Source organism: Muntiacus reevesi, chromosome 1 (genome assembly GCF_963930625.1).
Source record: "Muntiacus reevesi chromosome 1, mMunRee1.1, whole genome shotgun sequence".
Classification (NCBI taxonomy): Eukaryota; Metazoa; Chordata; class Mammalia; order Artiodactyla; family Cervidae; genus Muntiacus; species Muntiacus reevesi.
The window spans coordinates 183358686-183386388 of NC_089249.1; the positions used below are offsets into that span (position 1 = coordinate 183358686).

General features: G+C 57.2%; 1 protein-coding gene and 1 non-coding gene across 8 annotated transcripts in view; both read right to left on the bottom strand.

The window, feature by feature from the left end:
• CRTC1 (CREB regulated transcription coactivator 1) overlaps positions 1 to 27703 on the bottom strand; it is an 80991-nt gene that overhangs the window by 15142 nt on the left and 38146 nt on the right. For 4 of the 7 annotated variants that reach the window (XM_065917391.1, XM_065917393.1, XM_065917389.1 and 1 more), the window contains exons 2-9: positions 12899 to 13015; positions 11716 to 11763; positions 10080 to 10217; positions 8955 to 9016; positions 6723 to 6817; positions 4648 to 4733; positions 1332 to 1372; positions 661 to 881 (exon numbers count right to left, since the gene is read on the bottom strand). In XM_065917391.1, coding sequence (XP_065773463.1) covers positions 661 to 881; positions 1332 to 1372; positions 4648 to 4733; positions 6723 to 6817; positions 8955 to 9016; positions 10080 to 10217; positions 11716 to 11763; positions 12899 to 13015 — 808 coding nt within the window. The remainder of the gene's footprint in view (positions 1 to 660; positions 882 to 1331; positions 1373 to 4647; positions 4734 to 6722; positions 6818 to 8954; positions 9017 to 10079; positions 10218 to 11715; positions 11764 to 12898; positions 13016 to 27703) is intronic. The other 3 variants (XM_065917395.1, XM_065917392.1, XM_065917390.1) reach the window with 2 other exon arrangements.
• LOC136156792 (U6 spliceosomal RNA) lies at positions 4190 to 4292 on the bottom strand. Its single transcript, XR_010661263.1, has one exon. It is a non-coding gene; the product is annotated as a U6 spliceosomal RNA (small nuclear RNA).

Below are 27703 nucleotides of genomic sequence, written 5' to 3' on the forward strand. Positions count from 1 at the left end.
AGAACCATGGTCCAAGCCCTGGGGGCATGTGCCTTCCTGGACCCTGGCCTCTGCCCAGATGCCCTTCCCCTTGGGTTGGCCTGGCAACCCCAAATCCCCGTGGAGGACTCTGCCCTCCACCCTGGTGCCCTGCGGATATGCCCTTGCTCAGCCCTCATTCACACACACACACACACACACACGCACGCGCGCACGCACGCGTGCATCATCCTCACGAGGGCAGAGCCCTGTTGGGGAAGCGGCGCCCTTGTTCAGCCCTCATTCACACACACGCACATCATCCTCACACGGGCAGAGCCCTGTCGGGCAGCGGCGCCCTTGCTCAGCCCTTATTCACACACGCGCGCGTGTCATCCTCACGCGGGCAGCGGTGCCCTTGCTCAGCCCTCATTCACACACACACACACACATCATCCTCACGCGGGCGGAGCCCTGTCGGGGAAGGGGCACCCTTGCTCAGCCCTCATTCACACTCACTCACACACACACACACACACACACGCGCGCGCGCACATCATTCTCACGCGGGCAGAGCCCTGGCAGGCAGCGGCGCCCTTGCTCAGCCCACACACACACACGGGCAGCGGCACCCTTGCTCAGCCCTCACACACACTCACACACACACACAGCAGCAGCGCCCCCTCACCCGGCCCGGCTTACCCTGGCCGGCAGCACCGATGCCCAGGTGCGTCAGGTTGGCCGCTAGGTTGCCGGTGCTGCTGGAGCTGCTCAGCGCGGGGAAGGTGGGCTCCTCGGGGTCCAGGGGGGTCGGGAGGGGGGAGGGGAAGTGGATGTTGGTCAGGTCAGGCAGGGAGCCCCCCGTGTTGTGGGTGGCGGGGATCAGGGCTGTAGTGTTTTCCTGGTCGGCGGATGGAAAGATGCTGGGGGGGGAAAGGCCAGACAGAGGGGGAGGTGAGCTCTCAGGACGGCAGCTGGCCTGTTCTCCCCCAGAAGCTGTGGTGGGGGCAGGAGAAGGCTGGCTGCAAAAAAATAAACCAGCAGGTGCAAAATGACACCCCAGAGTGAGGTGCTGCTCTGCTGGAGAAAGCTCCCAGCACCTCCAGTGCAAACAGGAAGCGGCTGGTGGCTCAGGCTTGGGGGAGGGGCTTCCCACTGACCAGGAATGGGGTGTGGGGCTGGGGAAGGGGCTGTCATCTCAGGCAGGCAGGGGCAGGCGTGTCCCCCAGCATGGGGCTTGCTGGGTGGCCACCAGTGGCACAGAGCCCTTCTTATCAGGGTGCGTGGCCTCATGAGCGGATGGGAAGACCTGGGGTTGTTCAAGCAGCCCTTGGTGGCCTTGGGCACACAGGGTGGGCCCTGCTGAGACTTACTTGATTCCAGGAACCTCACAGGACTTGGGCCTGGGCCCCGTCTGAAAGAGAAGATAGCAGAGTCTGAGCCGGCCTCCTCACATGCACTGCACCCCCTCACAGTATGGCTGACCTCCCTACAAGGGCTAAGAAGTACCCAACAAGAACTGAGTTTATTGGGACTTCCCTAGTGGTCCAGTGGTTAACAATCCAGTGGCAATGCACAGGACACAGGTTCGATCCCTGGTCTGGAAACTAAGATCCCACAAGCCATGGGGCAACTAAGCCCACGAGCCCTGGAGTCTATGCCATGCAACAAGAGCAGCTATTGCAGTGAGAAGCCTGCATGCACCGACCAAGATCCAGCACAGCCAAAATTCAACAAATTAAAAAAAAAAATACAGTTTAGGTGCAGATAAAGGAATAGTGGCCCCAAAGGATAGGAGGAGGGGCTGCCCCAGACACACCCAGGGGCAAAACCAAGAACTGTGTGGAGACGGTTTTCCTACAGCCCCCTCCCGGCTTCACTCTACCTGGTAAGATGGGCATGGACCAGGGGTGGTGTGGTCCCGTCAGAGCAGGCATTGGGGAAGTAGAGGAAGCCTGCCCACTCTTCACATCCAAATCCCCTGGGCTGTACCATGGCTGCTGGCAACCAGCTGGGGGACAGGACCACTGAAAACCCACCCAGGTGCCTGGTGGCTAACACCCTACGTCACTCCTGAATCAAAGCAGGCAGGGCTCTGGTGGCAGAGGCTCCCGCTGCTCAGAGTCCCTCTGTCCACGGCAAGGAAGAACCTCACATGGAGAAGCCTCAGGAGGCTCAAGCCGGATGCCACAGATAACACAGAAGATGCTGGCCACGCCCCCTGCTGGCCTGCCTTCCGATGGCGCGGGGGCCTGAGCTGTGATTCCCAAGGGAATCCAGGGCTGCTGTGCTCCCTGCCCCACGCTGCCCGGGGACAGACACGGTGGCTGCCCTGCAGACCAGCCCCAGGGAAGCTCTGCTTCCTCTTCCTCTTCTGTGAACCCAGGACACTGTCGCCATCCAAGAACCACAGGCTCCAGGCAGGGTCCCTAGACTCTCGTCCAAGGACAAAGAAGGAACTCTCTTCCGCGGGCAGCGGACATGACTGGGCAGAACCTCGCATGCCAGCAGAGGGCTCGGTTGAGTCATGCTCCCTACTCGTCTCTGCCTCCCGGGCCCTCGGGCAGACACTCCTGGTATTCTCTCAGGATTATCAGACAAGAACGTGGGCACACTGGCAGAAGGCTAGGCCTGCCTTCCACGCACACAGCCAGTGAGCTGGGGGGTGGGGAGGAGGGAAGGCCCAACTGGCAGTGATTGGGGCACCCAAGGGGTGGCATGTGACCACCAGGCATTTAGCCCCTGCAGGGAATGCTGGAGGAACGGGTTTCTACTTGGCCATAGGCTCCTTAATTCCGTGAGTAAACACTCGCTTCATTACCAGATTATTTTTTGCAAAGCGCTTTGACAATGACTTTTTCTGAAAAGTCTTTTCAAACGCATTCCACGGATGTTATGGGATCCTAATGGATTTCTAAACAGTACGAAGAATTCACCCATCATCCCCCGTCCCACCCCCAACGAATCCACAGGAATTCCTTTACTGACATCCTCACAGATGTATCCTTTGGTTTCAAGCAGCAGTTAAAAGGAGTCTGGCCCAGATGCTGGGCTCTGCCACCCTCTTCTCACTCCCATGATGCTGGGGCTCCTCTCCTCCCCAGCCGTGATACTTGCCATCTTCTCTGGCTTTACAGCAGCAGCACATTTTGGGCAGGTGGTAGGGACCCCGTTCTCCTACTGACGCACCTCTCTGCAACTAGACATTTCAGTTACTTTTTCCTCTGGGTTGTTAAAGAGTTTTAAAGGTTTTTACCGAGTATGAAAATGACATGTACTCCTCGGGCAAAACTGGAACATGCGGACCGGGTCAAGAGTGCTGGCCAAACCTGCACGTGCATCTCCCCCAGGGCCTGGTCCAGCACACCCAGGGATCTGCATCTCTCTGTGTCTTGTGCCTTTCTAAACAGCTTTATCCTGCTCTTTCTATGTAACAGTTTTCTCACAAGTCTCTCACGCCTTTAAAATTCCTTCAGAGATCCCAACTCACACACACAGAGCTTGCCACACGAGGGACTGAGGACAATTTCCTTATAAATCCCCTGCTGTCAAACATTCAGGTTGTTTTCAGTTGATTCCAAAAGCTCTGAACACACGCCTTAATGAGCACACTGCTGTCTGCTTCATCATCTCCCTCCGAGTTCCTGAAGGGAATGAGTGATCTGAGTTGCTGCCCCTTTCCCTGCAACTTGACCAGCAATAGGTGTCAATTCCTTTTTTTTTTTACATTCAAAATCGCTTTAGTGTTAAATGCATTTTTGTTCTATTCACATTCTTTGAAATCTATTCATGGCACAAATTATCTTATCACCAGATCTTTTTGTAGGCTGGAACTGAGAAATTTGTTTCTGGATCTAGAGATAATACAGAAATCTCAAGCCAACTGGGAATTCCAAGAAGACTCTGTACTGCAATAAAAGCTCCAATTATTGTGCAAATAAATGGAAGTTTATGTTTAAAGAGAAAGATAAATGATGAAAATTACCCAATGCTGTGGGTTAGCAGAATGACCACGTGCTAAGAATTAGGTAGTGTAGGTTCTAAACCCGAAGTATCTTCACAACCTTGCGCACATCACTTAACCTCCCTGGCTTCAATCTCTTTTTTAATGGAGATATAATTGGCATATAATATTAGTGTTAGGTGTACAATGTGATGATTCTATATTTGTATATACTGTAGTGATCACCATAATAAGTCTAGTTAATAGTTAACGTTCATCAGTACATGTAAAAACATGGAATGCTTCATGAATCTGCCTGTCACCCCTGCATAGGAGCCATGTTAATCTTCTTTGCATTTTTCCAAAAAAAACATGCTGTCAAAGTGAACATGGATTTTAATTCTTTACGTGGTTTTTCCCAGTGTTAACAGGCCTGCCGTTAGTATTCAAGGCCTAACTGGTTAAAGCTAAATGAGGTTTGGGGAATTCCCTGACAGTCCAGTGCTTAGGACTGTGCACTCTCACTGCCAAAGACCTGGGTTCAATCCCTGGTTGGGGAACTAAGATCCTGCATGCTAGGAAGCAAAAAAAAACAAATTGAAAAAAAAAAAGAATGAGGTTCACATTTCAGGAAAGGAGATGTTCTCCCAACATGCTATTTCACCATCTTCACTTGGGTTGTGCTTCTAAAAAGATTTTAAAAGATCAAGAAGGAAAACCACTTTCAAAAGCGCTTAGGCTCTTACCTTCTTGGTGTCCCATCCTTGCTTGGAAAGATTCTTGTCTGTCTCTGATGCGGTCTCCTCCATACCCGGGACTGTTAACAGTAAGACTAGGGTGGGGTGGGGTTGGAGGAGAAGCAGAAAAGGGATCTTTGCAGCCTTGCAGTGGTACCAGGTGGTCCCTGACACAGAGCCACAACTGTGATATGAATGTAACTGCCCCAACAGTAACTTCTGGGGATTGTACTAAAGAACAAAAGAGCTTCATTTTTTAAAAGAAAAGTAAAAAAAAAAAAAAAACAAATGAAACAAAACCCAAAACAGAGGACCTGTGATTTAAAGAGAAACGAAAATGAAAGCTCTGAAGCTCAGGGTGTGTGTGGCTGCTGGCTCTCACGGGGTCTCTTCAGGCCTCAGAGGCCTCAAGCTGCAGAAGACCACCAAGCATCTCTCCCAGGAGTGGCTGTCTTGCCCCATGAGCGCCCCTGCAGCCCTGTGGACACCTGTCTCCTCTTCTGGGCTGTTAGCACCCAGAGGCTGGGTCCCTCCTGGGGTCTTGGCACCAAGCCACAGAGCTCAACAGAGGCTGAGGTCCATCCACCCATGGCAGCTATGGCCCCATGAATGACCTGCAGTGCTAACCAGTCCCGGGGAGAAAGGAACAAGATGGCATCTCTCGAGGCCCTGGAGCCAGCTGTACCTGAAGCACCTTTCCTTAAACCTTTCAGGTAAGGAGAGAGTAAACACTTAATGAGATCCAATTTCTTTATGCCTGTTGAAGGCTGTTTTTCACCTGGAATAGCAAAATTAGGAACATAGCCAGATGGGTGAATTTCTCCTTCTCAAAACCTAGACGAGGGGATGGGAGGACAACCAGGCTAATCCTAGACTTTGTTACTGCCTGGGCCCCTCCTAGAGGAACAGGAGAGGTGATGTGTTTCCCGCCCCTGACCCCAAGGCCAACAGGACTCAGAGTTGCCAGGGGTCACAAAGAATCCCTGGGAGGGCAAAGTCCACTTGTCCATGCCAAAAGCCCAAACTTCTGCGGGGGACCTCCCTCAGGGTGGACAGTGCTCTCTAAGCTCCCTCCAGCACCAGGAGCAGGAAGGAAGTGACAGATGCACTCTCATCCACCCAGGAGTTTGGAATCCTCACTTTATTATGGAGACATTCCCTTCCGCGATCTCGCTGCTGGTGCCCCAGTGAGCTGGAAAGATCACACGGGGAGGGTGCCTGCCAGCCAAGCGGTGAAATTCTGGTTGCCCATCCTCATTCCTTCAGCAGAATTTCTCCGGTATGTTCACATACTCCCCCAGTGAAATGCTACCAGAAAAGTGGGAAGCACCTGGATATCAGCGTACATGATTCATTCCCTGGTTTTAGGGTCCTGGAGCAGGTCAGGCCCACGTGGGTTTCGAGGGCTGGCCTCACAGCATCACACCGCACTCTCTGGGTGTCGCTGCCCCAGTTTTTAAGATGCCGTGTACCTTCCTGCAAGGTCCCAAGGACACTGCCTCCACACTTGGCTCCAAGGAGGGACCAGGGCCTGGGTACAGATCTGCCCCAGCTACAGAGGTGTGTGCACAACCCAGCCGTGAAGGAGGCTCTGGACAAAAGTTAGGGGACAACTGGCCTCTCTTCCACTCACTGTTTCAGGATGGACCTTAGTGACCAAGTGGGTTCTGAGCATCAGAGCCGGGAAATGATCCAGTGTGAAGCCAGGGACTGAATGGTCCCTGAAGATGAACATCTAGCCCCAGCTGCTGGTCATGAGCTGATAAAAGCCCCTTCTGCTTGGGTTTGCTGCTCCCAACATTTGAAAGCATCTGCAAGGCCCCTTAGACTGTGAGGTCTTACCCTGAGTCCATCAACAGAAGCCACTGTGAGTTCATAGGCACTGTTTTCTCTGCCCAGAAAACCCCTATGCATCCCTCAAAATCCAGCTCAAGCAGTGCCATCTCTGAAAGTTTCTCTGAACTCCTCATGTTATACAGCACTTGCTGAGTCTTCCTTCTCAGGTCTGTGGCCCCTGAGGGCACAGTGGCCACCTACTGGACTTGCCTGACCCTAGGAAAGGTGCCCGTGGGCTCTGCCGATACCTCTTTTCTGGTGCGCATCCTGGGACCCACCCGTAAAGGGCTCTGGCTGGGTGGGCGTCATTGTGCTCTGGTGCAAGGCGGAGTCAGAATTGGTCCTGGGAAGAGGAGAGAAACAGTGAGCCTCAGCCCCATAGGGGACAAAGGGATATCTTGACTCCACTACATCTGGGACCCACATGACAAAAGAGGGTGACAGTTATGGGACAGTTTTGTGAGCTGCGACCTGAGTAAAACCCTAAAGAACCACAACAGTGACCATGGTTTTCGCCTGCAAAGCCCCTGCCCGTCCTTGCCCCTTGGATGTGCGTCTCAGCTTCAGGCAAAGGGTGGTACCTTCCTGCTGAAGCCCTGAAGAGAGCGGGCCTGCCAATCCCACAGCAGCCTCACGGAGGCCCCCACCAGTGACAAATAAGCCAAGGAAGGTCTTGCTCCAACCAACCCAATGCTGTCCAGCACCCAGGAGAGGCTCCAGTCTCTGCCCCCATGACACAATATGCCCCGAGCTGCAGATGCCTGGAGGGAGGCCGCCTAAGAAACCAGAGGCAGCCTTGGGAAACTGGGCAGACCCACCAAGGGCAGGACCAGCTGCACAGCCAGCGTGGGGATGAGAGTAACAGCCATGTGCGCCCGGACAGGAACGTCCTGGACGCTGAGAGTGACATGGAGGAAACCTAGTTCAGGGACAAGATTAGATGACAAAGGGCCGGGCTGTCTCTGAGCCTGGGGCTGGATGAGCAATGAGGGGCTGGGAGATCCTGGCCCCCCTCCACCAGCTGTGTGTCCCTGAGCAAGTGTTCCCACCTCTCTGTGCTCTTATGCCTAAAAATGGAGAGAATAACAGCCCCAACTCTACAGAGTTTTGTGGGTCTTACATGAGTTGACACGTTATTGACTGGAGACGTTATCAATGCCACAGGCATGCGTTTCTGCAAAAACCCCCTGGTCAATAATGTGTTAATGAGTGTGATGGTTGAAATAGGACCTGGGCTATGAATACGTGCTTGGTGGGCATTAAACTGTGTTACTCAATTATATGTATTTTGTGGGGTTTTTATAACAGCTTGCTTACTTTTGATCTTTGTTTACTGAAATCACCTACACATATTTTCCTGTGTATGTGTACTAAAATAAAATTTGCCTTTTTAACCACTTTTAAGTGTACACGCCTGTGTCATTAAAGTATATTCACGTGTGTGGACAAGCGTATGTGCTAAGTAGCTTCAGTCCTGTCTAACTCTGTGTGACCCCACGGACTGTATCCGCCAGGCTCCCCTGTCCGTGGGGATTCTCCAAGCAAGAACAGTGGAGCGGGTTGCCATGTCCTCCTCTGGGGGACCTTCCTGATCCAGGGATCCAACCTGCGTCTCGTGCGGCCCCAGCACCGGCAGGCAGGTTACCACTAGCGCCACCTGGGAAGCAGCAAGTACATTAACACTGGTGTGCAGCTATCAGCTGTTACTGCAGGTATTTGTTTAGCTATATTGTTGCTGTTATTTTATGTCTTCCTAGATGATGACGTTTGGAGAAGGCAATGGCACCCCACTCCAGTACCCTTGCCTGGAAAATCCCATGGACGGAGGAGCCTGGTAGGCTGCAGTCCATGGGGTCGCTAAGAGTCGGACACGACTGAGCGACTTCCCTTTCACTTTTCACTTTCATGCATTGGAGAAGGAAATGGCAACCCACTCCATTGTTCTTGCCTGGAGAATCCCAGGGATGGGGGAGCCTGGTGGGCTGTCGTCTATGGGGTCTCACAGAGTCAGACACGACTGAGGCAACTTAGCAGCAGCCGCAGCATATGATGACATTATGGGTTTTTTTAATCTTCTACATGTATTTATACATCTCTGTAATTTTCTAGTAATATATAATACTTTCCCAGTCACGTTTTCTATGGCTTTTTGGGAATGTGGGAAACAATCATAATAGCACATTAAATGAAATAAAGCAAGTGACGACACTGAATATTCCATACAATCCCAACTTTGGTTAAAAAGAAAAGAAAAAAACCAGTCATAAATCAGAGAAAGGAAAAAAAAAAAAAAATCCCTGGAAGACCCCAAAACTGTGACCTCATTGTTACAGGGATAGAGCTGATTTCTAGAAACTTCTGGATGCTTCTAAGTTTTGCCATTTTTAAGGGACTACATCTTGGTTTTCCAAGCACGACCACGATGGAAATATGGCTTTGTTTCCAGTGAGAGGGCTGGGGGTTGGTTCTGGGTCACTGACCTTCTCCAGCTGGTGTCCGCAGGTGGCGAGAGGTACACGGTGCCGTATGGGCAGCTGTCCACGTGCGTGTGAGTTAAGGGGGTGGTGCGGCTGGCTCAGGCCCTCCCTGAGCCCCAGGAACCCTGCATGGGCCAGTCCGAGGAGCCAGGCTGATGGGAGGCTGCGAACAGCTGGGGCCTCGGGGCGGGGGGCCTTTCCTGCCTGGCTGCGAGCAGCCCCCAGGGTGCAGCCCCGTCCACCTAGCACTCAGCACTCACCCCCTGCAAGCGCACGTGCGGGCTGCGCCCCTTCCAAGAGAGGCCTCAGCCGTGAAACGGGGGCCCGTGGGGGCGGGGGGCTGCAGGGAGTCTAGTTCAGCTGACCCCGGCCTTGACTCTTAATTCTGGGCTGACGAGGTGGCTCCCGGGGCCCCGAGAGCTCGGTCTGGGGCCCAGCTGCTCAGGCTCCCCCAGCCCGTGGAAACAAGAGGCAGGAAAGAACAGCCTTCTCTGTGTTCGAGCTGGGCTTCCCAGGAGCAGCCACTCAGATGCGGGGGGCGGGGGAGGCTGGCTGGCGAAGCACCAAGGGGCAGCCAAGTCAGTGGGGGGTTGGATGGGGGGGGATTCATGACAGTCTTCTCTGCTTGGCCAAGGTGCAAAGGCAAATCCTGTGTCTTCCGATAGCCTCCCTCTGATCTGTCTGGGTCTGGCTCAGGCTCAGATCCCCCTCGGGCCCCATGCCTTGGCTGGGCTGCCCTCCATGTGGCCCCCGGAGGGTTCCCCACCATGGCCCTGACGTGTGGATGCCCGGCTCACGGCTTTCCTGGGCCCCCCCTGCCCAGGCAGGCATCTGAGTGCACTCTCCCCACTCATCTCAGGCTGTGTGCTCCAGGGGACTCTTCTGTATCACTGTTCCCTGTGCTCCCCTAACCCCCGCCTGGCTAAAGGCTCCTCAGCTTGCACTGCCTCCTCCAGGAAGTCTTCTGGGGTTGCCATGTGATTGTATCCCCGCCTCCTGGTGCTGCCCAGTAGCCCTGAAGACTGAAGCAGCCCTGATTCTATCACGGTGTGGGCAGCTGGATGAAGCGGTCCCCGCCCAAACCCCCACCCCCACCCCCGCTGCCCACATCCTCTGGGAAAAGGATATCTGCCTTCCGTGTTTGTCCACTGACAGGGGCCGGCGATGCGGGGAGCCCAGCCGGCCACGCTCCCGGTACACTCTGTCCACTAGCCCATGGTGCCGGGTAGTTCGGCTGGTGTCCAGGCCCGAGGACTGGAAGGGTGTCTGGGGGGTGGGGACGGGACCAACGCGGGGAGGGAGGAGAGGAAGAGGCGGAACAAGAGAGAGAGGAGCCCACACCACGGTTATCCGCTGCGATCCGAGATCTGACCCCCAGAATCTGACCTCAAGGTCCCCCTGACAGCGCCCCCTTGCCCGGCTCTGGAGACAGCCTCGGCTATTCCAGATGGGCCTCCTTTCCTCTGGGGCCCCTGCCCCTAGCCTCCGAGCACTGTGGGGGCGGCGGCGAGCCGGGGGTCCCAGGCGTGCAGTGCAGCCGGCATGCACGGGCCAGGCAGAGCAGCGCAAGCTCGGGGCCTGGTGCCGGCTGGGGTGCCAGGGTGCAGAGGGCCCCCCTCCAGCCTCGCCAGGTGCAGGCGGGCCTCCTCCCTCTCTCTCCGGGCCTGGCCGACCTCCTCTCCCCACCTACGTCATCCCTGGAGGGGCCTGCCAAGAGACAGCCCCAGGGCTTCCAGCCCAGGATGTCAGGGGCCCACCTGGCCAAGTACTGGCTCCCTGGAGGCTCCTCGGCAAGCCTGGGGCAGGTCTTGATTGAGACTCGACCCCCGCGCACCCTCCCCGACGGCCTTGTCCCAGCTCCACTGGGAGCCAAGTGCAGGCGTGTTTTCCGGAGCCCTGGCCCACAGCTTGGCCGGACGGGGCTCCCTTCCAGAACCTGGGGCTGGCATGAGGCTCCCGGTCAGGCCCTGTTCCCGCCCCGGAGGTCCCCAGGAGCCTGCTCTCCGCCTGCCCTGGCGCCACGGGGCCCCCACACCATCTGATGGGGGCAAGACTGGCAGCCTTAGCCTAGCTCTGGATGCAGCTACCGGTCCCCTACCCAGCCATCTGGCCCCTGGGCCCTTCTCTCTTCTCTGCGCAGCCAGGCGAAAAGCAATTTCCTCGGGAAGCCTGCTCCTGGCGGCCTCATCGCTCTGCCCCACCTGTTCGAACACCTCAGCTAGCACTCGGGGCTGACTGCTCTCCCTGGTGCCCGGGGACCCGTCTTTCTTGGACCCAGCGAGGAAGCAAGGACCCTGCCAGCTTGGGTCTTTATGTGTTTCTGCCTCCAAAAGGTTGCAGGCCCGGGAGACGGCAGCGACCTCACCATCCAGGCATGGGTACCAGAGGGCACAGGCCGTTCATCTCCCAGAGATGTCTGGAAGCCCAGCGGGGAAACTGAGGCAGCTGAAGCAGAGCCAGAGGCAGAGAGCAGCTCAGACCAGCCACAGCCCTGCTCGCCAGGCCAAGTCCAGGACCTGTGCACACGTGTGCCTGTGTCACAGGAACGAACCCATGCAGCGTTGGTGTGCATGCTCGGATCCCCAGGGCAGGGGTCTCTGGACGTGCCCACACGCACCTCCCCAGACCAGGGGGTGCCGGGCGGATCTGCTTCCACTGGCAGAGGGGACACCTCCCACGGGGCCACAAGGGCGGCCGCACAGGAGTACCTAGCGCCCGCGCACGTGCCGGGGATGCCGAGACCTCAGCCCAGGGGCTCATTTACCAGAGAGACAGGAGCCGCTGCCAGAGCCTCCCCCAGAAATCCGCTGGGCTGAAAATGCAAAGAACCGAGACTTTGAGACACTCCTGCCTCACCTGGTCCCCCAGTGGGAAACCCAAGAGGCCCCCCTTGGCCCTTGGGGGCCCTACGGTAGCCCCAGACCGGGCCGAGCTTGGGGGTGCCCAGAGAGACACACTCGTTGAGGAAGGAAGGGGTGAGCAGGGAGGAGGGGAGAAAACCCAACAAGGAGGGGCCCTGACTCAGAGGAGCAAGACAGCCTGGTGCCTGTGCTCTCACGTGGAGGCCATCGGAGGCAGCCCTGGGGACTCAGAGCTGAGCCAGCCCGTGGGATCCGGGGCCCTGCCACATCCCCGCAGCGGCATGGGAGGAGCACAGCTGGGGAACGAACAGGACTGAGCTCCCTGCGGGGCCGACCCAGCTCCACCTGGCCTGTCGGCGCGCAGACACAGGGACGTGGCTGTTTCTGGGGCTCTGTCCCAGCCGCGGGACAGGTGTGCGGCTGCTCAGCGGCCCTGTCGCTACAAAGCCCAGACACCATGCTGGGGGGCGTGGGGGGGCAGGCAGCTCTCGGCCGACTCCTGGGCCCACCATGCCCCCACTTCCACTGCAGACCAGGGTCGAGGGACGGGGCCCGGGGGGAGAGGCCGTCGGTGGGCCTTATCTCTTCTTATTTATGATAAGGATGTGCGCGGCAGCTACGCAGCCTGCAGGAGCCGCGCTGTGTGCATCTCTGCCAAGAAACGTTTGCAGACAAGTGGGGTCAGGCCGCGGGGCCTCCTTCTGAGAATTGCTGGGCGTGCGGATTAGTGAAGCGGGACGGAGCCAAGCCCCAGAGGCCCTGAGCGGTTCCTGCCGCCGCACAGCCGGCCAACAGGTGTAGCGGCTGCCGAAATGCTCACCGCCAGACCTTGGCCTTGCTGCGGGGTCTGCTGACAGGGGACGGGCAGGGGGGATCCGGGCGAGGCCTGGCCAGGCCATCCCAGGGGAAGGAGTGGGTGGGGGGGGGTTGTGTGGCAGAGGGACAGGTGGCAGCAATTGCCTGGTGATCCCCGACATTCAACAGGCTGGCATACAGGCACTCTCGCTCTGAGGACAGGGTGGGGCCCGGCCTGCAACACACTCCAGGTGGGAGGGGAGGTGGCGTGGGGGAGGCATGGGGGCTCACCTGGAAGGGCAGATCCACGGTGCCGCTCCCAATCTGGTTCACGTTGGGCAGGGACCCGCCGTAGTACTGGCCACGGCTCGGGCCCAGCTGCAGGTACTGGGACTTCTGGAGCTGGAGCTGCAACAGAGAAGCTGACAGCTATAGTGGGAGGAAGGGGAAGACACCTCCTGAGCACACCCTGAGGAACGCCCGAGGGCCCTACGCGTGAAACCAGGCACAGAGGATGTGGGGCTCCCGTGACTCAGATTCTCAAAGGAGCCAGGAACCAGCAGAATCAGAGACCCAAGATGCCTCAGGTGGCCCACCCCAGGCAGGGAAACTCGCCTCCCCATCCGGGAGGGTGCTGCCTCCTTGAACTGGAGGGAGCCTCACTGGCTGCTTCAAATGACTGGTGAATAAGCAAGAGTATCAAGTGGACCTGGAGCCTGGAAGCCTGTGCAGGAGGCCCCTCACCCACCCGGGGGAGCCATTTCTTATCACGCCAAAGGCTGTGTTCCTGGGGCGCGGGCCAGAGGCTGCGAATTTACGCCCGGACACGGCAGAAATTGTCTTTCCACTGGTCTGAATCAGAGGGGCCGGCTCTGAAGTGCAGCGCTGGCTTTTCAAAGTACAGCATGAGCCGGCCTGCCAGATCCTGCCTGAGTTCTAAGGAGTCCGGCCTAAGCCCCCAGGCCCCCTCTGCCTGTCCCGCCAGTCTCACCCACTGGACAGCGTTCCTGCGGGCTGGCCACATCCCTACACGGTCCTCCACCATTCACTTACACGTGGATTTGTCCCCCTGGGCCAGGACTCAGAACCGAGAGCCTGGGGCTCCCTGACCGGTCACAGCTGCCTCCGAGCAGGGCTGGGACCTGGCCTTCCCTCGCCAGAGCCTCGATTCCACTTTGCCAGGAATAGCAGATGCTCCTGACCAGGTTGACACCACCGGTGGCCTCCGGGCAGGTCCCCGAGGCCCATCAATCTGCCCTGGGATGCAGTACCGTGACAGGGGCGGCTGCCGGGCACCAGGGGAGGGGTGGGCGTCCACCGCGGCTGGCTGGGACGGTTGCTAAGGTCGACACTGTGTACACAACAAGAGCGGCTCACGTTCCCTCGCAAACAGCTCCTGGCAGCGCGCCGCTCCCTGGCCGCCCACGCCGCCCCACTCTCCCACGCCAGCCCCGGCTTCCTGGGGGGCCTTGGACACCGGAGGGGGAAGCGAAGCTCAGGAACTGGCTGCTGGCCCAGCGGAGCACCTCACCCAGGTAAACAGCTGTTTCCTGTGAAGGGCGGCGGGGCTGAGAGGGAGCCTGACCCTGCTCCATTCCGCCACGGGTGGCTCTCAGGCCTCTGCTGGACCCAGACCCTGACTCCAAACGCTGGAGATGTTCGCCATGAACACCCTGGGTCCCTCTTCCTCAGGGCCCCGGGTCACGCAGGATGAAACAGGCCAGCCCCTGGTCTGGAGGGGTCAGGCAAGGCCAAGCAGGGTGGGCTCGGGTGTCCTTGGACCCGAGACCCGCCCCCCAGGCCCTTCTTGGTTCTGAGTCACAGGGCGGGAACCCACATGATCCCCACCTCTTGAGGACCACCCAGCCCTGGAGGCTGCAGCCCCCCCCTGGGCCTCAGTTTCCGCTCCCAAAGAGTGGGCTGTCCAGAATGAGTGTGTGTGCACGTGTGAACACCAGGCGTGCGACACAGGAAGTGCTCGCATCACACCTTCCGGGCCGAGGGAGCCGAGAAGGGGAACGTGCTGCTCACGGCTGTGTGTCTGCGATAACGCTGGCCCTCCCAGCCATCTTGGCCGGAGCCTCTCCTTCCCACAGGGGCCCCCAAACCCCATCCACTTTGTCACGGGAACGTCAGGCTTGGTGATACAGCCTCTGGAGTGGACCCAGCGTGGGGCCCCTCTCCTCCTCTGGGGAAGCCCCGCGCTCATCCTCAGTTGTACGTGGAGCTGCACAGACAGGCCGTCCCAGGTGGCTCAGTTGGTAAAGGATGCCTGCAGTGCAGGAGACCTGGGTTTGATCCCTGGGTTGGACCTGAGTCAGGAAGAGCCCCTGGAGAAGGGAATGGCTACCCACTCCAGTATCCTTGCCTGGAGAATCCCATGGACAGAGGAGCCTGGCGGGCTACAGTCCACAGGGTCACAAAGAGTTGGACAAGACTGAGCAACTATCACTTTCACTTTAAAGAGTTAACCTGGCCCAGGGCTGTTTGACCTTTGCTCCCAGCTCCTGGGAAGTGAAAGTCCTGCCACATAAAAGTGTATTTGTTTGCCCGGGGCCCCAGACCACACTGGGTATCTCTGCTAACAGTGTGGGCCAGGGTGCGGGGCTCAGGCCACGGAGGTTCGCAGCTCTTCCTCTGCTGGGGCTGCGTCTGTATGGTGAACCCCAGGAAAAACCCTGGACACCAAGGCTTGGGGAGATCCATGGCTGCCAGCCCCCAGGCGTGTCACCACACACTGGTGCTGGGAGAAGCAAGCACTGTCCAGGTGACTCCACCGGGAAGGCAGTCCTCCAGCTCTCTCTGGAAGTCTCCTGGCCACTGCCCCATTCCAACTGGGACCTGCATCCTTTCCCTGTAACAGAGCATGACCGAGGGCACCGCTGACGGTCCAGTAGCTAAAGAATCCAGCTGCCAATGCAGAAGACACGGGTTGGATCCCTGGCCCGGGAACTAAGGCCGCATGGCACGGGGCAACTAAGGCCGTGCGCTGCGCTCCAGAGCTCGTGATCTGCGAGAAGAGAAGCCACCCCAACAGAAAGCCCAGGCACGCAACTAGAAAGGGGCCCCCGCTCGCCGCAACTCAAGAAAGCCCGCGCACAGCAACAGACCCGGTGCAGCTGTAAATAAAAACAAATGAACAGACAGAACTTCTAAGAAATAGACCATGACCGTGAGTATGAAGGTCTGCAGTGACTCCTGAGTCCTTCCAGTGAACCGCTGAGCTGAGTGTAGTTTTTTTTCTTTTCCAGTCGCTCAGTCGTGTCTGACTCTGTGATTTCATGGCCTGCAGCCTGCCAGACTCTTCTGTCCATGGGATTCTCCAGGCAAGAATACTGGACTGGGTTGCCATTTCCTTCTCCAAGAGATTCTCTTGACCCAGGGATGGAACCCAGGTCTCCTAAATTGCAGGCAGGTTCTTTACCATCTGGGCCACCAGGGAAGTCCTAGTATAGTATTGGGAACCCTCAATTTCTGCAGCTACTGTCAGACGTGAAGGTGGTCTTAAGGGCCCCTTAACTTTCATAGGGGCTGACTGCTGTCTCATGCCTGGCCAGGAAACCCCAGGAGTAAGTAGACCCTGGGGTGAGGAGGGGCCAGCCTGGGCTCCACCCATGGACCTGATGCCTCCAAGGGTGCCCAAGGAGGACAAGAGAGTGATGCCACGGGGCAGCGTCTGACCAATGCTGGACACAGACCTCAGGCCTCTCCCCATCAAACCCAGTCCCTCCCGCATCCCTCTGCCCAGAGGCTCTGGGAGGCACTGCCCACCCCACTACCAACCTCACCATAAACCCAGTCCCTCCCGCATCCCTCTGACCCCACCCCCAACCTCACCATACACCCAGTCCCTCCCGCATCCCTCTGCCCAGAGGCTCTGGGAGGCACTGCCCAGCCCACCCCCAACCTCACCATAAACCCAGTCCCTCCCGCATCCCTCTGCCCAGAGGCTCTGGGAGGCACTGCCCACCCCACCCCCAACCTCACCATACACCCAGCATCCAAGCCAGGGTCTAACACTCAGCAGACCTGCTGGTGGAACAAAGGAGCACAAGAGCTCACGAGTGAATAACCGAATGAATGAATGAACACCACGGTTCTCACGCTCGGGAGCAGACTTCCACAACCCAGGCGACAGCTCCACTTGGAGGCCGGCCATGCAAGAACCTTTCAGGACACTGACACAACCCCTGGTGCCCTGAGGGGGCTTGGGCCTGCCCTTCCCCTCGCCCCGTTCTCATGGGTTTTGGCGCAAGGCAGCATGGCAGGGTGGTGACGCCCGGACAAGACCTGCTGGCACGGAGGAGCTGTGCCTCTCAGGTGCCCCCTGGCTTCTGGCCTGAGGGTCAGCCCGCCTGGGGTCCAAGACCAGGCTCCCCCACTGTGAGAGCAGAGCCCACCCCAGCGGCGGAGGGTGGGAGGGGCCCTACCACCCACACCTCACAGGAGCCTCCCTGTCCTCCACGCTCCCCACTCCTCACTCCCTCCAGACATCCAACCCCAAAGCACCCCAAGTTTGTGCTCCCCCTACCCCAGAGGGCTGCCTGCGACAGCTCCCCCTCCGCACCCACCCTGGAGGGGCCTCCCTGACATGCCACTCAGGGAGCAGGCCCCCCAAGTCACCTTCACATTGGCCTCTGGCTTTGCTGCTACTGCTGTTGTTATGAGGCATGTGGGATCTTAGTTCCCCAATGAGGGATGGCCTCTCTAATCCCTGCATTCAAAGCACCGAGTTCTAACCACTGGACTGCCAGGGAATTCTCACTGTTGTTGCTCTTAATCTCCGCTTTTACTATGAAAGTTTTAGGTTCACCGAAAAACTGCGAAGATGGTAGAGGGAGTCCCTGAATTGCCCACCCAGCTTCCTCTAAAGCTACCCTCTTCCTCCACTGAGTTAAAAGGAAGAAAATCACAACAGTAAGGGCTCCACTGACCCAGACTCTTCCCATATGCCTCCTGGTTCGTCTAACCACATTTGCGCGATCCAAAGTGCCTGGCCCTTGACTCCCCACTGCTGCCGTGGCTGAGACTCTTCACGTCCAAGGCAATGGGGTGGGTGCGGTCCCTGATCAGAGAACTAGATCCCACATGCCGCAACTAAAGATCCTCGTGGGCTTCCCTGGTGTCCAGTGGATAAGAACCCGCCTGCCAGTGCAGAGGACATGGGTTCAGTCCCCTTCTGGTCCCTGCCTGCCAGTGCAGAGGACATGGGTTTGATCCCTGTCTGGTCCAGTGGTTGGGAATCTGCCCACCAACGCAGGGGACACGGGTTCCATCCCCGGTCCGGGAAGATCCCACATGTCGTGGAGCAACGAAGGCCATGCACGACTCCGGAACCTGTGCGCGGCAACTAGTGACATCACAGCAGCGAGCAGCCTGAGCACCGCGACAAAGAGCAGCGCCCATCCACTGCAGCCAGAGAAAGGCTGCTCACAGCAACGGAGACCCAGTGGAACCAAGAATAAATAAATAATAAAGATAAAAGACCTTGTGTGCCGCCACGAAGACCCAGTGCAGCCAAATAAATAAATTCAATATTAAAACAAAACAAATGCACGCCCGACCTGAGACCCTGTCTACCGTCCCTATCCTGCCCCCACCCGGAGGCGGGCACCCGAGATGCACGGTCTGCCAGTCACAATGTGTCTGGGGCCAACCCTGCATGTGGCCACACTGGGGCCCCAGGCATGGCTGTCACACTTCTGGCCTTGCCTCCCACCAGCATTCTGCAGACCCAGATCTTTCCACAACAGTCCGGTGCATGCCTCTCAAGCCTTCCTGCTCTCAGGTGTGAACCAACCAGCCAACCGCATGGGGCGACGCCCTAGGGTCAGAGCGGGGCCGATGGGGACCACGACAGCCAGCCAGAAGCACAGTGCTGACCTCAGCCACTCTCTGCTCAGTGTCTCCCCGCCCCACGTACTGCAGATGGCACCCCGGAGCCCCCGCCCCCACCACGGGGCACAGAGCGCTTCTCTGTATCAGCACACTTAGGCATCACACATGCTCTGTCTTAAGTATCCTGGGCTGACCGTAACAAATTACCATCAAGTGGGTAGCTTAAAACAACAGGAATTCACTCCCTCACAAATCCGGAGGTGAAGTCCAAGATCAAGGTGTGGGCAGGGTTGATTCCTTCCAGAGCCACGGATGGAGGATCCACCCCGGCCTCTCTCGGCTCATCCGTGGCTCATGCCTGCCTCTCTCTAACCTCTGCCTCCGTCTCCACACAGCCTTACCCTCTATGTCTATGTCCCACACCCTCTCTCCTTTCTCTCAGAATTATAGCTGTCATTAGATTCAGACCCCATCCTATTTCAGAATCATCTCATCTTGGGACCCTTAATTACATCTGCAAAAGTGCTCTTGCCAAGTAAGGTCACGTTCCCAGGCTACAAGGTGAGCATGTGGACTTATCTTTTGAGGGGACACAACTCAATCTAAGACAGGACCTTTGAGGGGGTTCCCAGCATACGCCACTTTCCAGATGGGAAAACTGAGGCTGAGCAGGCAAAGAAACGGCCTAGGACCACCCAGCTCAGAAGCAGCCGAGCAGGGCAGGGAGTCCACTCCTGGAACCTGACTCCTGGATAACCTTGTGGACCAGTGGGCGGCTGGGACCACAGTGTCACAGAGGCCACGTCACATCACAGATCAGAGCACACCATCTCGTCTAGAAGCTTCGAGTCAGAGCATCAACCCAACCATGTCGGCTCTATCAAGGCGGTGACGCAGCACGAGCCTCCTCAGGGGGACTTCCCTGGTGGCGCTAGTGATAAAGAATCCGCCTGCCAATGCAAGAGACATAAGAGACGCAGGTTCGATCCCAGGGTCAGGAAAACCCCCTGGAGGAGGGCATGGCAACCCACGCCAGTGTTCTTGCCCAGAGAATCCCATGGACAGAGGACACAGTCCATGGGGTCACAAAGAGTCGGATGCTACTGAAGGGACTTAGCATGCACACAGGCACGCGGTGTGGGGCTGAGGGTTCGATCCCTGGTTGGGGGAACTCAGATCCCACGTGCCTCAGAGAAACCGAGCCCACACGCCGCAACTACCGAGTCTGCGCAGCACAGCTGGAGGCCCCACGCGCTGCCACGAGACGTCCTGTGCGCTGCAACAGACGCCCAACACGGCCAAGCAAGGAAGCAGATTTTTTAAAAGGCCACCTCAAGTCCCGCCTCAGCCCTGGGGCCCTTGTTTTTGGCAGGAAAGCCCCCACTGGCCCCTGACACAGGCTGAGCCAGGACCGAGCCCCCACACCCACCCCCACTCCCCCTACAGAACGGTGGGGAAATGGTGACTTCTCCAGCTTCCCCCAACCCCCTTGCTGGCGGGACCCAATGGGGACAGAGTTGCCCTGAGAGGCATGTATCCCGTTTCTGTGTCCACATCCCTACTGGGCACACCCCGCTCGCATCCTGGCAGCATCTGAGGGGCTAGGAGGAGTGGGGGCCACAAGGCCTGGGCAAGATCGGGGCCAGTGATCCTGAGAAGGCATGGCAGACGCAGTCACCTCCCCAGGGCGGTCCCAATCCTTCGAGACCCCCACAGGATGCAGCGAATTCCCATCTGTCAGATCCTCCCAGGCCTCGATGTCTAGAAGGAGCCAGCCCTGGTCGGGCCCATCACAACCACCATGGCAACTGGCCAGCCTCCTAATGAGATTAAGGGGAGTGGCCACACTGAAGGCTGAGCTCCGTCCTTCCGGGAGGAGCCTCGAGCGCTGAGCAGACCTGCGTCCCCCTCTCGCCACGAAGGCCTGCACTATCTGGCCCCTTGCTCCCCACGAGTCACCACGCTCCGCCCGCCGAGGGGGCCTCCTCAGGGCCTTTGCACTGGCACTCCCTCCTCCGAGGGGCTGTTCCCCCTGGGCCGGCCCAACACGGTGCACCTCTCCCCTCCCGTGGAGGTGGCGTCAGCTCCACGGCTCACTCTCCAGAACCACTCGAGGTCTCTCTCGTCCCATTAGACTGTCAGCCCCGCGAGGGCCCTGGCACAACGGTGCAGCATGGCACCCCCGCGGGGACCGAGAGGCCAGACGCCGGAAGAGCCTGCGGGTGCAGAAACAACGGGTCCGGCTCTCTGTGCTCGGAACCCCAGGCGGGGACCATGGGCCTCCTGCGCTCTCGTGAGACAGAGCACCCTGTCTCTGGGGAAACTGAGGCCCAAGGATGAACAGACCGCTTCCCTGGCGCACGGGCAAAGAGCCACTCGTGAGAGGGAGGTGGAGAGCAAATCCATCGAGAGGGTACCACCCTTGGGGACCTGAGAGCTGCGCAGGACCCCAGGGAATTCTCACGCCCTGGCCTGAAGCCCCGTCCACTGGGCTCCCCAAGGTGGGGTCCTCAGGAGGTCACTGACGTCAGAGGGGCCCTTGAAGGGGCCACTTCTGGAGGCTGTCCCCAGGAAGGGAGGGACCCGGGGGTTTTGTCAGGTTCTCCGAGTGTTCCAGCAGCCGGAGGGGCCTTTGGAGGGAGTCCCTGAGAGCCCCTGAAAGGATCTGACTCTGAATCTCATGGAGCTGCTGCTGCGTCTTCCGGAGCCAGCGTTCCCCATGGGCAGCTGTGTCCCAGTTTTGTCTGGCGGTATCCCTGCAGGTTCCTTCCAAGGAACCGGCCCTAGGAGGCTGCCCAGCCTCAGCTGCTCCAGCACCAGACCAGAGCCTGAGGAGGGGAGGCGGGCCCTCTCAGGCTGCATCCGCCACAGTCGTGGGATGACCTGTCTCTCCGCACACCTCTGCTGCCCGCTCCGGGAACGAACACCTGGGGCTCGGGCAGACTGCTGCGCCAGCACAAGCGCCCAATCAGCAAGGCCTGGGACCGCTTTTTTCTCTTTTTAAACTTTTTCCTTTCTTTTTTATCAAAGTCATGCAACAGAAAATGAACCATTTTATTTATTTATTTTTTTGCCCCAAAATGAACCATTTTAAAGTGCACACATCAGTGATGTCTAGTACATTCACAGTACCATATGACCATCAGCTTTAGCTAGGCCAAGAGCATTCTCATCACCCCAAAAGAGACCCAGTGCCCATTAACAGTCGCTCCTCAGCCCCCTCACAGCCCCATAACCACCAGCTCTCTTTCTGTCTCTCTGCATTTGCCTATTCTTGACATTTCACACAAAGGGGATTGGGCTTCCTAGCTGGCGCTAGTGGTAAAAAACCAGCCTGCCAACCCAAGAGACATGAGAGATGCGGGTTTGATCCCTGGGTCGGGAAGATCCCCTGAAGAAGGAAATGGCAACCCACTCCAGTATTCTTGCCCGGGAAATCCCATGGACAGAGGAGCCTGGCGGGCTTCAGTACATAAGGGCTACGGAGTCAGACATGGCTGAGTGACTTTAACACACACAAAAGGGATCACACACTATTTGTCTGTGTCTGGCTTCTTTCTCTGGCATGTTTTTAGAGTTCGTCCGCGTTGCAGCCTGTGTCAGAGCTTCACCCCTGTTTGGGTCTGAATTAACACCTCACCGCACGGCTGGGCCACGCTGTTTTATCCACTCACCTGCAGATGGACGTGTGCCGTCCCACCTCCTGGCGACTGTGACTAGCGGTGCTGTGGGTGTGCCTGCTTGAGTCCCTGCTTTCAAACCCCTCAGGAACACACCTACAAGGAGAACTGCTGCATCACATGGTAATTCCATGTCTGTCTCATTGAGGGACCACCAGACTGTCTTCCACAGCTACCACACCGTCTTACATTCCTACCAGCAGTGTACAAGAGTTCCAGCTCCCCCACGTCCTCACCAGCACTGGTTAATCTCTGCTGTTTGGACAGTGGCCATCCTGACGAGTGGGAGGCGGTGCCTTTACTGCGGTTCTGATTTTCCTTTCCCTGACGATCAGCGATGCTGAGCATCTCATCATGTGCTTCCTGGCCACTGGTAAATCTTTAGGGAAATGCCAAGCCCTTCGCCTTTTTAAAAACTGAGTTGCATGTTTCTTCCCTTGTTGAGTATATATTCTGGGTCTTTATTTTTAATTGGAGTATAACTGCTTTACAATATTGTGTTGGTTTCTGCTATACAACAATGTGAATCAGCTGTAAGTATTAGTCGCTCGGTCGTGTCCAACTCTTTGCAAGCCCACGGGACTGCAGCCTGCCAGGCTCCTCTGCATGGGATTTCCCAGGCAAGAACACTGGGCTGGGTGGCCATTTCTCTTCTGACCCAGCGACCGAACCCAGGTCTCTTGCTTTGCAGGCAGACTTTACCGTCTCAGTCACCAGGAAAGCCCTCGGTTAACCAGCTGTATGTACACCCACATCCCCTGAAGCCTCCCCACCACCCCACCCCTCCAGGTCATCAGAGCACCAAGTTGAGCTCCCGGTGCTATTCTGCAGCTTTACATTCCGAATCCTCACCTCTTATCAGAGCCTGGTGGGCTACAGTCCACAGGGTCACAGAGAGTCGAACACAACTGAGGCGACCTAGCACACATGCACAGCTATATGGTTTGCAAGTATTTTCTTTCTCTGTCTTTTCATTGTCTTGACAGTCTTTTGATGCTCACAAGTTTTCAATGCTGACAGGGTCCAATTCTTTGCTTGTGCTTTTAGCGCTTCCTTCTAGGAATTTTACAGATTGAGCTCTTCCATTTCAGTTTTTAGTTCATTTTTAATTCACTGTCATTGGGAATGCCCTGACAGTCCGGTGGTTTGGACTCTGCACTTTCTCTGCTAAGGCCCCCATTTCAATCACCAGTTAGAGGGACTTCCTTGGCGGTTCAATGGCTAAGACTCCCTGCTCCCAATGCAGCGGGCTCAGGTTTGATCCCTGGTCAAGGATCTAAGAAAAAGTGCGGCCAAATAAATAAATATATTTTTTAAAAAATCCCTAGTTGGGGAACTAAGATCCCACAAGCCACACCATGCAGCTAAAACTAGTAAGAACTCACTGTTGTTAACTTTGTTGCTACCCCAGTCCCACCCCCAGCACGGGCCCCCACACCAAGGGAGGGCTCCGCAGTGAGGCAGGCCAGGCTGCCCCCTCCACGAAATGTGCCTGGTACACTGGAGTTTCTCAGGACACGTCTGCTGAGCACAGGAAGGAATAATGAATGAATCAGGGAATGAATGAAAGCGTCACAGGCATGTGGCTGAGCTCGGATTCCAGGCTGAGTCACTCCAGCCCCCGGCCCCTGGCCGGTGGAGACACTCCCCAGCTGCCTCCTCGCTCGTTCCCAAAGTGTAAATACAGAACCAGATACACAAACACCGAGTGTGCCTCGGAATGCCTTTAATCAGACTCGGCTGCCGCTGCCAAATCCCCAACCCCGGCTGAATCAGAGGGTCCGCTGTGAGCACGTTTTGTTTCCTTCGGCGGTGGCGGCTGTTGAGCCCAGACGTTCGGGCTGGGGAGGAGGAAGGGTCCCCAGAGGTCTGAGTGCAGCGCAGCTGGCGCCTGGGGGCCTCTCCCCCGGCCCGCCAGCCAGGCGCCCACTCTGGGTGGGACCCTGAAGCAGCCCTCAGAGGCAGAGGGCTCCCCTCCACTTGACAAGTGGGGAAACTGAGGCCCTGGGCGATGACAGGCTCGCGCGGAGGCCACCTGAAAAGGGGACGGGGCCTCGGGTACAATCCAGACTTTCCCTGGCAAACTGCAACTTCCTGGTGGCCCAAAAGGCCCTCCCATGCCTCCTGCCTCTGGGCCCTTGCACCCACCTCGCCCTTTTCTGGAACCTTCCACGGAGCTCCTTCTCGTTCTTTGGGTTTCAGCTCAAACACGACATTCTCAAAAAGCTTTTCCTGACCCCTCCCTTCTGAAATAACCCTCTGGGGACTTCCCTGGCAGTCCAGTGGTTAAGACTCCGCACTTTCAACACAGAGGGTGCGGGTTTGATTCCTCGTCGGGAAAGTAAGATCCCACATGCCATGTGGTGAGGCCAAAAAAAAAAAAAACAAGGATCAAAATAACCTTCTGTATTAGCTCGGGCCACCAGAACCAAATCCCACAGAATGGGCAGCTTGTATTTCTCACAGCTGTGGAGGCTGGAGCCTGAGACGAGGCTGCCGGCACGGCCTCCGGTGAGTGCCGTCTGCAGGAGGCCGCCGTGGCCCAGTGTCCTCACGGGGCCTTTCCTCGGGGTGTGCTCAGAGGCAAGTCTCCCTCCCTCCCCCTCTTAAGAGGACACCCCTCTGACGGACTCAGGATGCCCCCTTATGACCGCGTGTCACCTCAAGCACCTCTCAAAGCCCCATCCTCCACCTCTGGTCACAATGGATGCTAGGGCTGCCACACAGCAATCTGGGGGCCGCAACCTGGCCCAGCCCCTCTCACGGGCAAGCAGCTGGCCTGTGTCTGTCTGGTGGGCCAGCCAGCCTGACAGCTGGGGCCCTGCGTGCCCAGCCTCCGTGAGCTCCTAGGGGACCAGCTCACATCCCCAGGAAGGGACCATAGACAGCTGTATCTGGAACTGGGAAACCCAGAATCACCCCATGCCCGGCATCCTCTGGGATCACCCTCAGCTGGTCAGGCCCAGGCAAAGCCAGGGAGCCAGGATGCAGAAGCCCCCAGGCTACAGGATGGGGTGGCCTGCAAAGAAGGGTCTTCTCTGGGCCTGGGCTTGGAGAGGCCGGAAGTCAGTGAGGCAGAGGTGAACAGAGACGCGTGCTGGCCCCGGGGCTGCTGGCAAGAGAGACATGATGGGTGGAAAACCATAGGTGGCATTTCCGGAATCAGCTGCCTAAATGTAAAGTCATGTGCCTGTTCACTAGAAGCACGTGTGAGGCAGCGCCAAGGAGCAGGACCAGCCTGGGGTGAATCCACTCGGCCCCTCAACTCGGGCTGAAGGCCCAGATGGAACTTTAGGGGAGGACCTTGTCTGAGAACAGTTTTTGCGGTTGTGATCAGTCAAGGCTCTTGAGATGATGTCATCTTGGATTTGGGGAGATCCCTACATCCAGTGACTGGTGTCCTTACAAGAAGAGAACATGGTAGACAGGAAGGAGGCCAGGTGAAGGTGGAGGTGGAGATCGGGGGATGCAGCTGCCAACAAGGAGCCTCAAGGGGTCACCAGCAGCCCCCAGAGCTGGGAGGCAGGCCTGGGATGGATTTCCCCTTGGAGCTCTGAGGAGGATCCAACCCTGCCCACATCTTGATCTACGGACTTCCTGTCTCCAGAACCATGACGAGACAGACTTCTGGTTTTTGTTTTTTCCTGTTTTTGTTTTGAATCTGTTTGCATGCATGTTGTGCATACTCAGTCGCCTCGGTCGTGATGGACTCTTTCCAACCCCATGTGTAAACCTCCAGGCTCCTCTGTCCGTGGGATTCTCCAGGCAAGAATACGGAAGTGGGTTGCCATGCCCTCCTCTAGGGGATCTTTCCGAACCAGGGATCGAACCCGAGTCTCCCATGGCTCTTGCAATGCAGGCAGGTTCTTTACTGAGGAGCCACTGGGGAACTTCTGTTAGGTAGTATTTAATTCTTGTGATTTTTTTTTTTAACCGCACTATGTGGCACGTGGGACTTTCCCTGACCAGGGATCAAACCCGTGCCCCCTGCACTGAGAGCATGAGGAGTTAACCCCTGGACTGCCAGGGAAGTCCCACTATTACTGAATTCTTACATCACTGCTAAACGCATGTTTTCCCCAAAGCAGACAACTTTTAAGGAAATGCAGTTGATTTACAATGTTGTGTTAGTTTCAGGTATATAGCAAAGTGATTCAGTTATACAAATACATAAACACACACACACACATTCTCAGATTCTTTTCCACTGTAGGTTATTACAAGACACTGAATACAGTTCCCTGTGCTATATTTCAATAGCAGGTCCTTGTTGTTTATTTTATATAAAGTAGTGTCTCTGTTAATCCCAAACCGCTAATTTATCCCTCCCTCCCTGCTCCTTCAATAACCAAAAGTTTGTTTTCTATGTCTGTGAGTCTGTTTCTACTTTATAAATTCATTTGTGCCACTTTTTTAGATTCCGTATGTAACAGATGTCATGTGATCTCTTTGGTCTATTTCATTTAGTATAATAATCTCTAGGTTCCTCCGTGTTGCTGCAAACAGCATTATTTAATTCTTTTCTCTGGCTGAGTAATGCTCCACTGTATCTTGCACCGCATCTTCTTAACCCAGTCATCTGTTACTGGGCATGTGGGTCGCTTCCACATCTCAGCTGTCGTAACCAGCGCTGCTGTGAACACTGGGGAGCGCGTACCTTTCAAATCAGAGTTCTCCTCTTTTCTGGATACACGCCCAGGAGAGAGTTCAGTTGTTTCAAGCCTCCCGGTTTAAGGTTTTTTGCTACAGCAGCCTCAGGAAACTAACTCTGTGGGCCCAGAGAGGAGGCAGGGCCTCTCAAAGCTGAGCTTGGGAGAGAGAGGCAGGGACCTTGAGAATGGATGATCGGGGAAGGCCGGATGATGGGAACCTTCAAGTCAACACTCCATGGTGCAGACTGATCTAGTAAGCGTCCAGACAGAGGGAAAATGAGGAGCAGAAGTGGGAGCCCAGGCAGAGAGGGAAGAGAAAGCCAGGCCGGCTGTGCCGGGCCGTCACTGCAGAGTGGTGAGGAGGGCAGAGCACAAGGAGGCAGGGAGTGCCCAGGTGGAGGCCCGGGGCAGGTCCCGCCGCAGGGCACCTGCCAGGCTGGAGGGGGAGGCCTCGGCACACTGGGAGCAGCAGAGGGGCCTCTCCCTAAGACACGCCTCCCCGGGAGGCCCTCGAGGCGTCCTCCCCCAGCTCTACGCCAACCCCACCCCAGTGTCCGGGAGGCTGCCCTGAACGGGACCGCAGGGATGTGGGCTCTTAGTGGGCACAGAGCTCACTCGGGACTGCACCCTGCCTCTGGCCTGCGTGTGGGCACCGCCCCCCAGGAGTCTGGGGGCCTGGGCAGCGTGGTGGCCGCCAGCCCCGCACCCACACGCGGATCTGGGGCCACAGGCTGTCACTGTCAGGTCCAGAGGGGGTCTGTGTGCAGCAGGCGGGAGGGCCCCGTGTTTGCTCACCCACCCCTGCCCTATACACGCCCTGACAGGTCCTGGAGAGGTGGGAGGGGCCCCGGGTGGGATGCAGGGGAGCCACGGTTTACAGGCCCAAACGCAGCCCGGACACAAAGCCCAGTGTGCCAGCAGGACAA